The 15,502-nt window shown below is 32.5% G+C and overlaps 1 protein-coding gene across 1 annotated transcript; it reads right to left on the bottom strand.

Moving 5' to 3' along the window:
• Positions 1-7,508: 7,508 nt before the first annotated feature.
• LOC116004498 (pre-mRNA-splicing factor CWC22 homolog) lies at positions 7,509-14,595 on the bottom strand. Its single transcript, XM_031244573.1, has 7 exons — positions 13,074-14,595; positions 12,760-12,949; positions 11,635-11,738; positions 10,923-11,025; positions 10,495-10,796; positions 8,893-9,198; positions 7,509-8,173 (listed from the first exon to the last, which is right to left on the bottom strand). Exons 1-7 carry the CDS (start codon positions 14,397-14,399, stop codon positions 7,841-7,843), a joined length of 2,664 nt encoding a protein of 887 aa, XP_031100433.1. The 5' UTR covers positions 14,400-14,595; the 3' UTR covers positions 7,509-7,840.
• Between the last annotated feature and the right edge of the window lie 907 nt (positions 14,596-15,502).

Consider the following 15,502-nt stretch of genomic DNA (forward strand, 5'->3'; position numbering starts at 1 on the left):
CAGCAGACTTCTTCTCTCTCTCTTGCTTGTTCTTCAGTTTGAAGCATTCAGTCACATCATGACCATGCTTTTTGCAGTACTTACAGGATTTGTTGGACTTACGTCCTTTGGACTTGGACCTAGACTTTTTATTGCTATTCTCTGTTTCAACTGAACGACTCTTAACAGTCAAGCCTTCACCTTTGCCCTCAAACTTAGTTTCTAAGTCAAATTTTTCTTTGGACAATAGGTTTGACTTAACACTGTCGAAAGTTAGGACTCCAAGAGAATTACCATACAGCATAATTTCTTTGAAATGCTTGTATGATTCAGGGAGAGAAACAAGCAATAAAATAGCACGATCCTCATCGTCAATTACGACATCAATATTTTACAAGTCCAATAAAATAGAATTGAATTCATCCAAATGAGACTGAATTGAAGTACCTTCCGTCATACGGATTGTGTACAGCCGCTCCTTCAGGCGCAGCGTGTTCGCCAGAGATTTGTCCATGTAGAGCGAATCAAGCTCGTCCCATAAATCTGACGCAGTTGTCTCACCTATCACCTCACGTAGAACCGATTTAGATAGGCACAATTGAATGGTTGAACGTGCCTTGTCATCTAAATCTTCCCAATCTTCATCTGTCATTGTAGCCGGTTTCTTCTTCTTCCCAGCTAGCGCTTTCTTCAAACCGTTCTGGGTTAGAACGGCTTCCATCTGAACCTTCCAGATAGAAAAGCTAATTTTCCCGTCAAACTTCTCGATATCGAACTTGGTAACAGTCGACATCTTTGGAAATAATTCTCAATTAAACCGCTTTGATACCACTTGTTAGGAATATAGCGGATTAATGCGGAAGCGAATAATCGAAAATTGAGAATTATAAAAGTTAAATAATAGGGAAATAATAGAAATAACAAATGAATGGAGGAAATGGGAAAATATAATAATATATATATTGAATTCTTAATTAAAAGAGTTAAAAAGGAAATATATATTATATTATAGAGTTTTTTCCCAAAATGGTCCCTCGACTATTGCTCATTCTCAATTTTGCATTTCGACTTTCAATTGCACCTAATGTGGTCCCTCGACTTTCAAAAACTCACTCAATTTGGTCCTCCGTTACATATTCCGTCAAATAAGTGTTAAAATAGAGGGTATTTTCGTCCATTTACTATTGTTAGCCTAATAAACATTGAGAAATAGTTGAGGGACCATTTTGAGAATAGTCAAGGGAACATTTTGGGAAAATCTATTTTATTTATTTCATTTTTGTTTATTTTCATTTTTTAGACTCTATAAAATTAGAATTTCTATACATTTTTTTCTTACAAATATAAATAGTTAAAATCGCGCAATCCAACCTCAAAATTTTTAACTTTCTTTACAGACTTTTCCCCTCTAAATATACAAACTATTCCTATGGTTTTTACAATAAGTTCCGTAAATTTCATAAATATTCATATACTTCTTTTTTTTATTTTTATTTTTTTTATGTTCATAGACAATCAATCACTATGTATCTATCACATTAAATATTACTTTTACCATTAAAAATAATATTTTTTTTCAAGCGTAGACACCCAAAGAGTGTAAAATGTAGGAAAAATATTGGACCGAAAGATAATTTTCTAGTAAACTTCTCAGGTGATCCGAAAGTAAAATCTTGTCAATGTTTCCTGCAATATTTTATGTATTTGATTTCGAAGTAATTATTAAATTTTATATTAATTTACATTATTTAAGATATTGTATGACATCTTTTATATATTTTCCTCTTCTTATTTTTTTTATTAATTATTAATTATTAAGGCAAGTATAATTTATTTTGTAATGTGGACACATTATTTTTAATAATTTTGATTTAATTAAATTATACCTTAATTATAAAAATCCTACCTAATAATTTTAATATATTACACGGGACACAATAATTATTATAAATAATGTTTAATAATTGTTAATTTGTATTCAACAATAAAATTTATAGTTAATTTTTAAGTGAATCATAAAATCTTTTGTGCTGTGGGCACATTATTTTTAATTATTTGAATTTAATAATATTATATCTTATTTAAAAAAAATTCAAAGTAATATATTTAGTACTACGGATGTGACTAAGAATTATTTTAATTGGTGCCTACAAAATGAGTATTTATGAAATTTACGAAACTTATTGTNTGTAGAGCGAATCAAGCTCGTCCCATAAATCTGACGCAGTTGTCTCACCTATCACCTCACGTAGAACCGATTTAGATAGGCACAATTGAATGGTTGAACGTGCCTTGTCATCTAAATCTTCCCAATCTTCATCTGTCATTGTAGCCGGTTTCTTCTTCTTCCCAGCTAGCGCTTTCTTCAAACCGTTCTGGGTTAGAACGGCTTCCATCTGAACCTTCCAGATAGAAAAGCTAATTTTCCCGTCAAACTTCTCGATATCGAACTTGGTAACAGTCGACATCTTTGGAAATAATTCTCAATTAAACCGCTTTGATACCACTTGTTAGGAATATAGCGGATTAATGCGGAAGCGAATAATCGAAAATTGAGAATTATAAAAGTTAAATAATAGGGAAATAATAGAAATAACAAATGAATGGAGGAAATGGGAAAATATAATAATATATATATTGAATTCTTAATTAAAAGAGTTAAAAAGGAAATATATATTATATTATAGAGTTTTTTCCCAAAATGGTCCCTCGACTATTGCTCATTCTCAATTTTGCATTTCGACTTTCAATTGCACCTAATGTGGTCCCTCGACTTTCAAAAACTCACTCAATTTGGTCCTCCGTTACATATTCCGTCAAATAAGTGTTAAAATAGAGGGTATTTTCGTCCATTTACTATTGTTAGCCTAATAAACATTGAGAAATAGTTGAGGGACCATTTTGAGAATAGTCAAGGGAACATTTTGGGAAAATCTATTTTATTTATTTCATTTTTGTTTATTTTCATTTTTTAGACTCTATAAAATTAGAATTTCTATACATTTTTTTCTTACAAATATAAATAGTTAAAATCGCGCAATCCAACCTCAAAATTTTTAACTTTCTTTACAGACTTTTCCCCTCTAAATATACAAACTATTCCTATGGTTTTTACAATAAGTTCCGTAAATTTCATAAATATTCATATACTTCTTTTTTTTATTTTTATTTTTTTTATGTTCATAGACAATCAATCACTATGTATCTATCACATTAAATATTACTTTTACCATTAAAAATAATATTTTTTTTCAAGCGTAGACACCCAAAGAGTGTAAAATGTAGGAAAAATATTGGACCGAAAGATAATTTTCTAGTAAACTTCTCAGGTGATCCGAAAGTAAAATCTTGTCAATGTTTCCTGCAATATTTTATGTATTTGATTTCGAAGTAATTATTAAATTTTATATTAATTTACATTATTTAAGATATTGTATGACATCTTTTATATATTTTCCTCTTCTTATTTTTTTTATTAATTATTAATTATTAAGGCAAGTATAATTTATTTTGTAATGTGGACACATTATTTTTAATAATTTTGATTTAATTAAATTATACCTTAATTATAAAAATCCTACCTAATAATTTTAATATATTACACGGGACACAATAATTATTATAAATAATGTTTAATAATTGTTAATTTGTATTCAACAATAAAATTTATAGTTAATTTTTAAGTGAATCATAAAATCTTTTGTGCTGTGGGCACATTATTTTTAATTATTTGAATTTAATAATATTATATCTTATTTAAAAAAAATTCAAAGTAATATATTTAGTACTACGGATGTGACTAAGAATTATTTTAATTGGTGCCTACAAAATGAGTATTTATGAAATTTACGAAACAATTGGTGCCTACAAAATGAGTATTTATGAAATTTACGAAACTTATTGTAAATCTGCATAGGAATAGTTTGTATATTTAGATAGAGGGAAAAAATCTGCATAGGAATAGTTTGTATATTTAGATAGAGGGAAAAATTCTGTAAAAGAATAGTTTGTATATTTAGATAGAGGGAAAAATTCTGTAAAAAAGTTAAAAATTTTACGATGGATTGCACGATTTTAACTATTTATATTTGTAAGAAAAAAAATGTATACAAATTCTAATTTTATAGTATTTGTAAGAAAAAAAATGTATACAAATTCTAATTTTATAGAGTCTAAAAATGAAAATAAACAAAAATGAAATAAATAAAATAGTTTTTCCCAAAATGGTCCCTTGACTATTCTCAAAATGGTCCCTCAACTATTTCTCAATGTTTATTAAGCTAACAATAGGTAAATGGACGAAAATGCCCTCCATTTTAACACTGATTTGACGGAATATGTAACGGAGGACCAAATTGGGTGAGTTTTTGAAAGTCGAGGGACCACATTAGGTGCAATTGAAAGTCGAAATGCAAGATTGAGAATGAGCAATAGTCGAGGGACCATTTTGGAAAAAAAACTCTTATATTATATATATATATATATATATATATATATATATATATATATATATATATATATATATATAAACGTGAGAATACAAAGAAGGAAGAAAGAATTCAAATGTATTGATGCTGTCATTACAAAACAAATCCTAAAGCCTATTTATACAATTAAATGAGAGAAAAACAAGGAGAACATGCGCAACACAGACCACAAGACATGACAAACGTGTAGGCAGTTGCGGAAGTGGCTTTACGTGGATGATGGAGCATGTTGCATGGTAAGTAGTCTTCATGCAATTTGAGCCACACAATTTGAGACACATTCTAATAGTTACTCATATATATGTGATAACTTACAAACTATACTCATGAGAGATAAATCGCACTAAGAAGACTTTATGTGATGAGTTTGACCAAAAATGCGTTGACAAGAATTGAACTTAAATTTAGTACGCAATTTAAACTCTTTGATGATGGGGGCAAGTAGTAGTGTTTAATGAGTTTATAAAGAAAATAAGGCCTATAAGTTACGTGTAATTAGATTGAAGTTTATGTTGATAAGGAAATCTGATTGTTTGTATTTCAAATATATATATATTCTCATTCAAAACTTTCAATAACTTCAATTCCACTTTGCACAACAATAAAAGGGGATCGGAAGTGTCGTGCATGAGACTCATCAATTCCTCCATTTTCAGCTTTGGTTTTGCCATTCAGATATAATTATGCCATAATTGAAAAAGTATTCATTCACACGCCGCAAAAATGATTGTGATCCGTCGTTTTGGTTGCAATTAATGTAACTTATATCATCCTCATCAGCTATGCATTTTAGACCATTTTTGGAGTGCTATTAGGAGAGAGGAGAGATAGAGAACAAGGAAAAGTGAAAAATAAAAAATAAAAGGCAAGTCTAACACGAATTTAAAAATAAAACAAAATTAAATTCAAAAATAAAGAGGCAGACACGTCTGCGGTGTGTAGCCTAGGCACGCAGTTGGGCCTCTCCTTTCCCTTTTCTCTCTCTCCTAACGGATCACACAAAAAACCATCCTTGTAGGAGATATCAAACTCTTCTCTCTCCTCTACATAAGTCATGTTATTCTAAAAAATAATGAAGAAATCACAGATTGAGATGCTCTTTAGAGTCTTAGTCTAGCTTTTTTGTTCAAATTTTTTTTCAATCTATGACATGAGTACAATAATTCAATTATAATATTTAAAATCAATAAATAAATTAACACGCATAATTTTTTTTATATACAAATAATCAATAATACGTTTGAGTACTCTTGCATCGATTCTGTCTAAATTTTTAATTAGAGCGATGAGAATTGAATGAATAGGATTGAATGAGATGATTGAAAGATACAATTATAGAGATATATATAATAAGAGAATCACAGAGAGACTAGAATAGAGAGTCATAATCCTCCACATCTAAAATCTTATTCTAAATTATGATTCAACTATAAACATTGCTGCTAGTCCTACTATAAATGTTCTTAATTTTTTTATTACTGTCTTAATATTTAATAAAATGTCGCAACTTAATTATGTGAGTTATGAGATTATATAGGATAACAAACAATAATAGAATTGAATTTATTTCTAAACAAGTTAACGAGCATGCTAACGTCGTGATTTGTTTTATTATATTTTATATTTTAATATTATTATGTTTGCATTCTGGTGAAATACTTATGCAATTATGCATTAATTTTATATTAGGTATATTTCATAAATTATTTAGATATACTTATTAAAGTTTTTATTAATAATTTAATTACATACAAAATAAAAATTATCAAAAAAAAAAAAAAAAAAAAAAAAAAAAAAAAAAAANAACAATAGTACGTGAGGCAGACTTTCTATACTTTGAAATGGCGTTGCAACCCGCATGGCCTCATCATCAATTAAAAAATAAAAATAAATTATTTATGTATTTCCATGTCATCTTACTAAGGCCAAAATTGTAAGAATGATTAAGCCTAATAAGCAATAATCAATATGATACCTATTATGTATTAATTGATTAAAAATAAGTCAAATTCTATTAAATAACAATCAACATTTAATTACTAAAATGAGTAGTATTTAATGTGTTGATTTTTTTTGAGTACTACTAACTCTGTTAGAAGACACTCTTCCATATGAGGGTACAATCGGATGCCACTAGACTACAAAGTCATTGGCTAATGTGTTGCTATTTTAATAATTTATTTTTCTATATATTGGCAATTTGTAATTACTACAGTAAAATATACTAAACTAAACAAGATTTGTCAACTTGTGAATTCCATAATTTCGAACATTGTTAGATACTTCTACATAATTAATCACTATCCAGCATGTCGGGTAGCATTTTTTGCATAATTCCATAGTTTGATTTTCTTAGTGACATGAAGATTAAAGAGTAGGGGAGACCACAAGTGAATTACTCAAACCAATTGCACTTTTCTATTATTATTAAAAAAAAAAAAAAAAAAAAAAACTTGTGAGACAATTTTCGCTGGCGGATCGATCCGACGTTTTGAAAGGACATGCAAGCGAACATGATGAATAGTAGGCATTGGTCCAGGGTATTGGCCTACCTAACATGCCAACAATCTAACTACATTTTATTTTCTTATTCTAATTTAAAACATTTGTTTTCTTTTTTTATCAAACACAAAGAAGAAAGTTAATCAAACACTAGTAAATGTATGGAATTTATTCCATAGGACATGGCTTACTTTGTATTGTAGACCCTGATTTAAAAATAACAATTAGATTCTGTATCTGTAACTATCATATTATGTGTCAACAATTATCAAGTTATTTGTTTACATATACAGAAACGGTTAATTGTAAGTATAACATTTATTAACTGAAGGTACAAAATTTTGTATTAAGATTAACAATGCATTATGAACCATGGTATAACAATTATCAATGTATCATCTAAAAAGATACCTTCAAGACTGTCGAGTATTAATCGCAATAAATATATCGTTTATATTGAATAATACGTCTCTAATAATAGTAACATGATTGCTACATCTACATTTATCTCAAAGTCGCATTTTGCAGTTGACACATCTCTCTCAACTAAGTAATAATAAATGCATCATTTAAGATGGAAAGGGACAATTTGGTAATCTGTCTTCTTGCAATCAAGTAAAAGCATAGCCATTAGGCAAACACAACACTGACGCCAAAATGGAAAACTTGCCTTAACGCAGACTCTGGAGTTGCGTGCAAACAATTTTGGAAAGAACAATTCAGCATCAGCTGCAAAATCTCTGAGGATCTATTTGACTACTAGTTAATAGTTATGTATGAAAAATCTCAAATCTGCACTACAACATTCATTCATTAATTAATAAAATACAACATTCATTCTATAATCAAAGTCAAACATTTGGATACATCACTCAATGTCTCCTCCGTTTCCTTCGTGTATCCTCCTCGGAGCTGGAGCTGGATGATTCAGATCCCGACTCAGATTCAGACTCTGAAGCATCCGAGCCAGAACTCTCAGATTCTGAAACAGGTTTCTGTTGCTGCATGATTAGCCGTGGCATATTCTTCAAATACTCCCTAAGGTTTTCTGTAATCCCACCCAGACCGATGGATGTGAAGAAATTGATTGCAAACCGAGTGTTTTTGGGATTATCCTTTGGGAAAATTGAGTCATAGGATTCTTGCATTGTCGGGTCATTAAGACGATCATTCAACAAGCGGATTCCAAGGTGTTCTGACAATTCCTGAACCAGTAATTAATGTGTAAACGAACACAAATAGAATATTATAATAAAGGAAAATTGTACAAGCCTTTAGGAGTTTGAAATAAGCAACGGCTCATGCCCAGAAATCTCAAACATGAGTGACCAAAAAAAATGCAATATGAGGTTATTTGCAACACTAGGCACTGTTACTGTTAGTTACCTCCGGAAGGCAGAGTATTTATATACAAAATAATTATTTTTGAACTAAAAAAGAGGCAATCAGAAGAAGATGTGGCTAGACTGCTAACAATATTTGTCAGGATAAATTATTTGGGAACATACAAATAAGTATTATGGACCTATGCTATAAAAAATAAAAAAAAGCAACCCAAGGATTACAAGGCTATTGCAGGCAGGTCATACACCATGCAACAAAAATATATAAGACATGGGGGTAACCCCAGCCAAGATGGCTAAGGATATAAGCTTGTAACCACAAGGTCACGAGTTTGAATTTCAACCCTCTTGGTTTGAGCCGGCCAGCTATGGGCAACCTAGACTAGTTTATCTCCTTGTGGTCCTTTGTCGGCTAAGGTCACAAGCAGGGGTTTACCCAATGCATACCCTCGGGTAGTGGCTGCGGGTTTCACTCGGCAATATATATATATATATAAACATATCATGGGATAAGAATACTAAAGAAATGATACATTTAAACAAGAGAATACAAGGGGAATTAAAATTAATCAAGTAGTTACCTGGAAGAGAATCTTGATAAATATACGAGAAGAAGAGGTAGTGTCTTCTTCTGTAAGCCGTATGTAAGCTAAAACATGCCAAGGCAATGCATCAGTTCCAAGCAGATGAGCAAAAAACTTGGCAACATTTCGCAGTTTATTAGTTTCAAGACGGTGAATCATCGAGTATTGTTGCACAAAACACTTCTCAAAGTTCTCCTGGTGAACTTTGTTGATCATGCAAAAACGCTGCCCCAAAAGACCATAGTAGCGGAGGTAAGTTCTCTCCTGACTGCAGCACTCTAAAAGCATTATGCATAACTCCATCTGCATAGACAGAAAAACAGCATAGTTACCAATGAACCCAAACATTGACCAGGCCAAAAAATCAACTATCAACAGAAGCATATCAGAAAACTAAGATGACATCAGTGCTCACCAAGAAAAACTAGTAACTAGATGACATGTAAGAAAATCCTATTCTCCATTCAAGACTAATGCAAACCATTTCGAATTTTCATCTTACCATATCAACACCTAAAACCATTACAATGCATTTGGTTTGCGGAATGAATTTGGGGTAATAAAAATCCTATTCCATAGGGAAAGGAATAGGCTAGGAAAGAATAGGAACTCTATTCCATTGTTTGGTTGGTTTAAAGAACAGAAATGGAATAAACATACAAAAGACAGAATCACATATACACTGAATATTACTCCGTATATATTTAAATATATAAATAAATACATGCATACACATATGCAGGCACAAACAGAAGCAAAAACAGACATACATAAATGCATACATGTGTGTGTATACACATGTATATATACACTAGGACTCAAGAATAGCTAATACCAATGCGCCCCCTAGAAATGGTTATTCAAAAATACTATTACTTTCAAATCCTATTCCTAAAACCAACCATGTTAAAGGAACAGTGTAAAGAATTTCAAAAATATAAAATTTTATTAACCCAACCCACTTCCCTAGGCATAACCAGCCAGACAATAGTTAAAATAACCACCTTCGAACTTTGGAAGCAATCAACAGCTAGAAAGTAAGGCATCATACACCATCTCTTACCAGATACAAACAGCAAACATGAACAAATTTTCCTAAACTATGTAAAATCAATGAATAAAACTAAATTAGTATGGGAGAAGGATAATCTAAGCAAAGCACCAGTATAACACTTTAACTTTACCAGATCCACCAAACTACAAATTGCAACCTAGTTTAGGAACAGTATTGTATATATTTCCACTTTGGGAAAGATGTTTAGGGGATCAGAAGCATGTTATGAAACTATCTCTATTTGCATAAAACTGTCAAACACAAAATGTGTTCATACGCTACTTAGTCAACATCCATTACAGTTTTCTTTTTTCATTGTTTAGAGGCAACCCAACCACCACCCCTCTTTCTCTTTGTGGGGGAAGGGGGAGTTAGGTGTCAAGCCCATCATTAAAATAGTAACATACCAATTAGATGCATATTATAAATGGCATTTCTCTGTCTTGCAACAGTCAAGATGGAGTATGAATCAACAGCTAAATTGAAAACAAACACTGAAAAGAAAATAAAAATAGGCATGTAAAAGAAGCATTCATGAAACCAACCTCTTGACCAGGCTCAAGTTTAATTTTCAACAGCTTATGGCCTGCTTCCTCAAAGTCAACACTCGACATAATTGTTAGATAGATAGTTCTCCGAAGGTTGACTAAGTTTGTTTCAGTCTCATCTTTTATTTTCATTTGCTCTTCATCCTCTTCTTCATCTTCATCCTCTTCTTCATCATCATCATCCCCAGACTCAGCATCAGAACCCCCTTCTTCCTCAGATTCCTCACCTAGGATTGCCGTTTTCAATTCTTCATACTTCTTTTCATTCTCTATGAAATTAGGATCTGGCTTAAAAATATCTGTGCATAGAAAACCACAATGAAAAAAGATCGTCATTAAAATCATAGATTCATAGGTATTGAGACATACAAGACATACCTAAAGTGACTTAAGGATCAATAGTATCTGAGAAAGTGAGGACATACCTAGAGCAATTTCAGGATCTATAGTATCTTGGAAAGATATTTCATGGGTCAACTGATCTTCTTGCTCTACCAGATCAAGCTCTGGACGTACCGCAGGGTACCCCTAATCAGAAATCAGATAAAGAAACCAATTCAAGACTCATACATCATACTTTGTTAATATTTTATCAGAAATTAACCTAAAATCTACTACTCCCTCCATCCCATTTTATGTGTTTAGTTCGGTTAATGAGGCTTAATTGAAATTTACAATTAAATTTTTCATAATATTAAATTTAGTATTAGTATATAAAATTTATATATTTAGAAACTACATTAAAAGTACTATTAAACACAAAATACCAAATTAAAAATAATAAGAAAATACAAAAAGAAAATAAGCAAAGAAAAAAGAGTTTGTTTGACCGATGAATAGTAAATACTAAATAGGACAGGTAAAACAAGGCAGAGGAAAATAGGGAATACTTCTTATGTCCAATTGTCCCTTTTTGCATCCAGTGGTAAATGCAATGTAACTTTGATAAATTTTTAAGACAATTCTTTGAAATTTTGAGATTTTGAGTAGTACTTTTATGTATTTTCTTAATCTCTAATTTTTATTTCCAACAATTGATTTTACCAGTTTCAAAACTTGAGTTGAATCTTGCTCGAGTTTATCCACACACACAAGCAGTAATGCAAAAGAACTATAAAAGACTAAATGCCGGTTTACCTGAAACTTTGCTTTACGTAATGCAAAGAGACCTTCAATTAAGAACTGAACCCTTTTATCTATCTCTCCTTCGTGAAGTATCCCACGAAACCGCTCAAAGATACCTATTTAAATTGATGATCATAAAGGTCAATTCACTAAAATAACCAAAGGGTACAAGTTTCTGCACGCAGAAGGAGATGGTATCCACAAATTCAGTAAACAAATGCAAATTTCAACAGTAGTGTCGTGTACAAATAAAAAAAGTAGAGGTGTTTCCTCAGGAGTTGAACTCTAAAAATGTAAATATAGGGAATTGAAAATGGCAACAGCTAAATAATCTTGATGAATTAGGGAGAAAACAGGATTTATATACCAGTCAACTTCATATCAACTTAGATGAGCATTCAAGTCTAGGTGGATCTAGCAGACCACAATCTTTTCAGTAACTTATCCATTTGTACAATCTGTATGATATGAACAACTGCTACCACCAGTGCTAATTAAAATCACAATACAGATGACCTAAATCTCTAAGAGTTCAGTCCATTTCCTCCCAAATACAAAGTGAAAGGTATGAACTTTCATTCTAGTTTTCTTTCCTTCCTTTTCCACACTTAGTCTACATGTGTTAAAGAAGTGCAATGTACAGAAAAGGATTTGCTGCAAACAGAAGTGGTAATTAAACTAGTACCACACCTCTTTAGCCCCTAACCCCCTCCTCAAAACACAAAATTAAAGGAACATCTAGAGTTGAATTTATGCCATCGTCAATAGTATGTTCAAAAAGACAAAAACAAAATTATTTCACAGGCACACAACAAAGACACACACATATAAGCCAAGAAAAAAAGTCTCAAGGGCTAGAACTAATACCAAACCTATAAAACAACAAAATTAAAGGAAAAAAGAAAACACAAAACAGGAGCATAATGCATAATCTCAAAGTCAAGCAGAGCAATGGGAATGTATATGAATCTCAAACAATAATTAAGCTCAACATCAAACGGTCTGAAATTCTAGTAGAATATGAAAAACTTAGGAAAAAGCTTAAACAGGTCACCCATCTGTAAAAGGACAAAATGCATAAACTAGAAGAAAGGTAAGCACAAATTGTGGAATATATAAATAGAAAAGTTTGCTCACCATGCAACCCACGGGGGGTGAGGTCTTGGAGCATGGATCCACACTCAGTAACAAAACCAACAGCAACTTCAACACTGTCATCCGAGGGATTTTCCAGCAAAACAGCAAGTAATTCTAGAGCAATTAGCTCATGAACTATTTGTTGGTTTACAAGATGAGCAATAAATTTAACTGCTGCCAACAACTGGGGCTGCATGGAAAGTACACCAAGGATGTAAAACATGAAATAAGCAATAGATGATTAACAGAAATTTAGTATAAACTACAAACATGAACAAAACAGACTGAGGCCAAGAACAGGAAGAGGTACAAACCTTATCATTACGTTTATATGCTCTTTGAAGCTGTAATATAATCCTCCTCAAAAGAAGATCACCCACCTCTGGGAACCTAGTGTTTACAACAGCAACTAATGCTGCAAATACATCTGTAAAACCAGGAGAAGCCATTTGGGACTTCATACAGGAACGGCAAAACAGACCCCTTCCACGAATCAGGTTCTCAGCAAACAATTCTGGAATGATGTTCTTTATATTAGTTGCATTCACTTTGTTCACCAACCCATTTATACTCTTCCTAAGAGCATCCCAAGTCATTCTTTGGTATTCAACTGAGCTTTTATCCTGTATCTCCTTCATCATCCTTGCCAACTTGAAAGGAGGGATATAAACTCCTCCACTTCTTCCCAAATTGGGAGTCTGTGTAATCACATTTCCTTCATGCTTTGACACTTTAGAATCCTCATTCAACTTTGCATCATCTGCACGATCTTGTTTGCTCTCATTGTTATAATTTTCTTTATCATACTTCCCTTCCCCACTTTTGTACCTTCTATCTTTTTCACCATCCTCTGCATTATTAACCCTCCTATCTCTTTCCTTCTCCCTCCTACGTTCTTCTCTTCTAGAATCCCTATAATCTTCATAGGGGTCCTCCCTATGCCTACCCCTGCGGTCAGTTTCCCTTCTGTGACCATTGCCATCGTCACGGTCCCTCCGGTGCTTCCTCTCCCTCCTATCATTCTTTCCACCGTCATCCTCCACCCTGTCCCGGTGCCTTTGCCGCTCCACCTTCATCTCACTCTCATCCTCAGAGTCATGGCGCTGTGATTTATGCTCCCTATCCCTAACATCATCGTCGTCGTCATGATCATCATCTTGTCTCCTCCGGTGCCCATTCCCGTGTTTATTATCCCCTTCACGTCCACTCCTACGCCTCCGCTCATAATCTCTATCCCTAGCGCGGTAGTTTTCTTCATCTCTATCCCTAGTGCGGTAATTCTCTTCATCCCTATCCCTAGTGCGGTAATTTTCTTCCTTGTCTCTTCTGCTACTTTCCTTTTCACGCCTGCCGGCATCTTCTCTTCCTATTCTACTTCTCCCCCCTTCCTTCTCTGGCTCATCTTTCCTGGCGACTTCACGCCCATCAGATTGCCCTTTTCTTCTACCATCGCTTGGTCGGGGAGATGCGCCGCTATCAGAACTAGGGCTGCGCTTCTTATCTTCGCCTTCTCTTCGATGCTCAGACCCACTCCTGCCTTTTTCTCTTTCAGCTTCTTCATCACTAGAGCGATGTCCGCCACGAATTTCACCTTCCTCATCTGAAGCACTGGAGTCAGAATGCTTATACTTCCGAGCCATATCTTAAACCCTAAATCTCCACGCAGATTGAATTGGGTTTGGGGTTCACCGTGGCCGGAGGGTTTCGAGGTTAAGCTAATTTTGGATCTTGCCCTATAAAAAAAATTGGGTTTTGGATTTGAGGTATCCTGAAAGACAGATGAAAGAATTATGAAATTCTAAAATCCGCTCAACATTGTTTGGGCGGCATATCGGGTTCATAGTAATTATTTGGTCGAAAAGGTTGAATTATTTTAGAATAAGGATTACTGAACTATCTATAAAATTACAGTTAGGCTATCAAACTACACAAATTCATATAATTAAATTTAAATTGACTTGTTTACCCATCATTGTGCTAATGAGGAGTTATCAATTTTTAAAATAATTTTAATTAAAATAATTAAATACGGAGTAATAATAAAAAAAAAATAAAAAAACAGAATTGAAGAACTGCCGGAGACGAAAGGGCTGGACCTTCGTCTCCATTGCTAGGAGACAAAGGTCGAACCTTTGTCTCCATGGCCAGGAGACGAAGGTTAGACCTTCATCTCCCTTGCAATGAAGACCTGGTCTCCATGGCCGGAGACGAAGGTCATTGTCTCCGGCCATGGAGACGAAGACTGCCGGAGACAATACGTCTCCGGTAGTTCTTCTGTTTTTTTTTTTAATTTAATTTAATTTTATTATTATTATTTAATTATTTTAAAAATTGGTAATTGCCACATCAGCACAATTATAGGTAAACACGTCAATTTAGACTTAATTGCATGAGTTTGTGTAGTTCAGAGACTCAATTACAATCCTTTTTAGTTCGATGGCTTAATTGTAGTTTTGTGGTAGTTCAGCGGCCTATTTAACCCTTACTCTAATTACTAGTTTTTCTTATGTGCGATGCGCAAAAAATAGGTGCTCAATATTAATATTTTGTATTAAAATTTTAAATTTATTTATATTTTAGATATTTAAATTATTGTAAATAATAATAATAATAATAATAATAATAATGTAAAATACTTTTATAAATTTTATATTTATATTTTAGAAAATAACTAACATATAACTCTAATATATAATATGTATATATTATAATTATTGAAGAAAACAAGAAAATATATAGTGGA

Source organism: Ipomoea triloba, chromosome 14 (genome assembly GCF_003576645.1).
Source record: "Ipomoea triloba cultivar NCNSP0323 chromosome 14, ASM357664v1".
Lineage (NCBI taxonomy): Eukaryota > Viridiplantae > Streptophyta > Magnoliopsida > Solanales > Convolvulaceae > Ipomoea > Ipomoea triloba.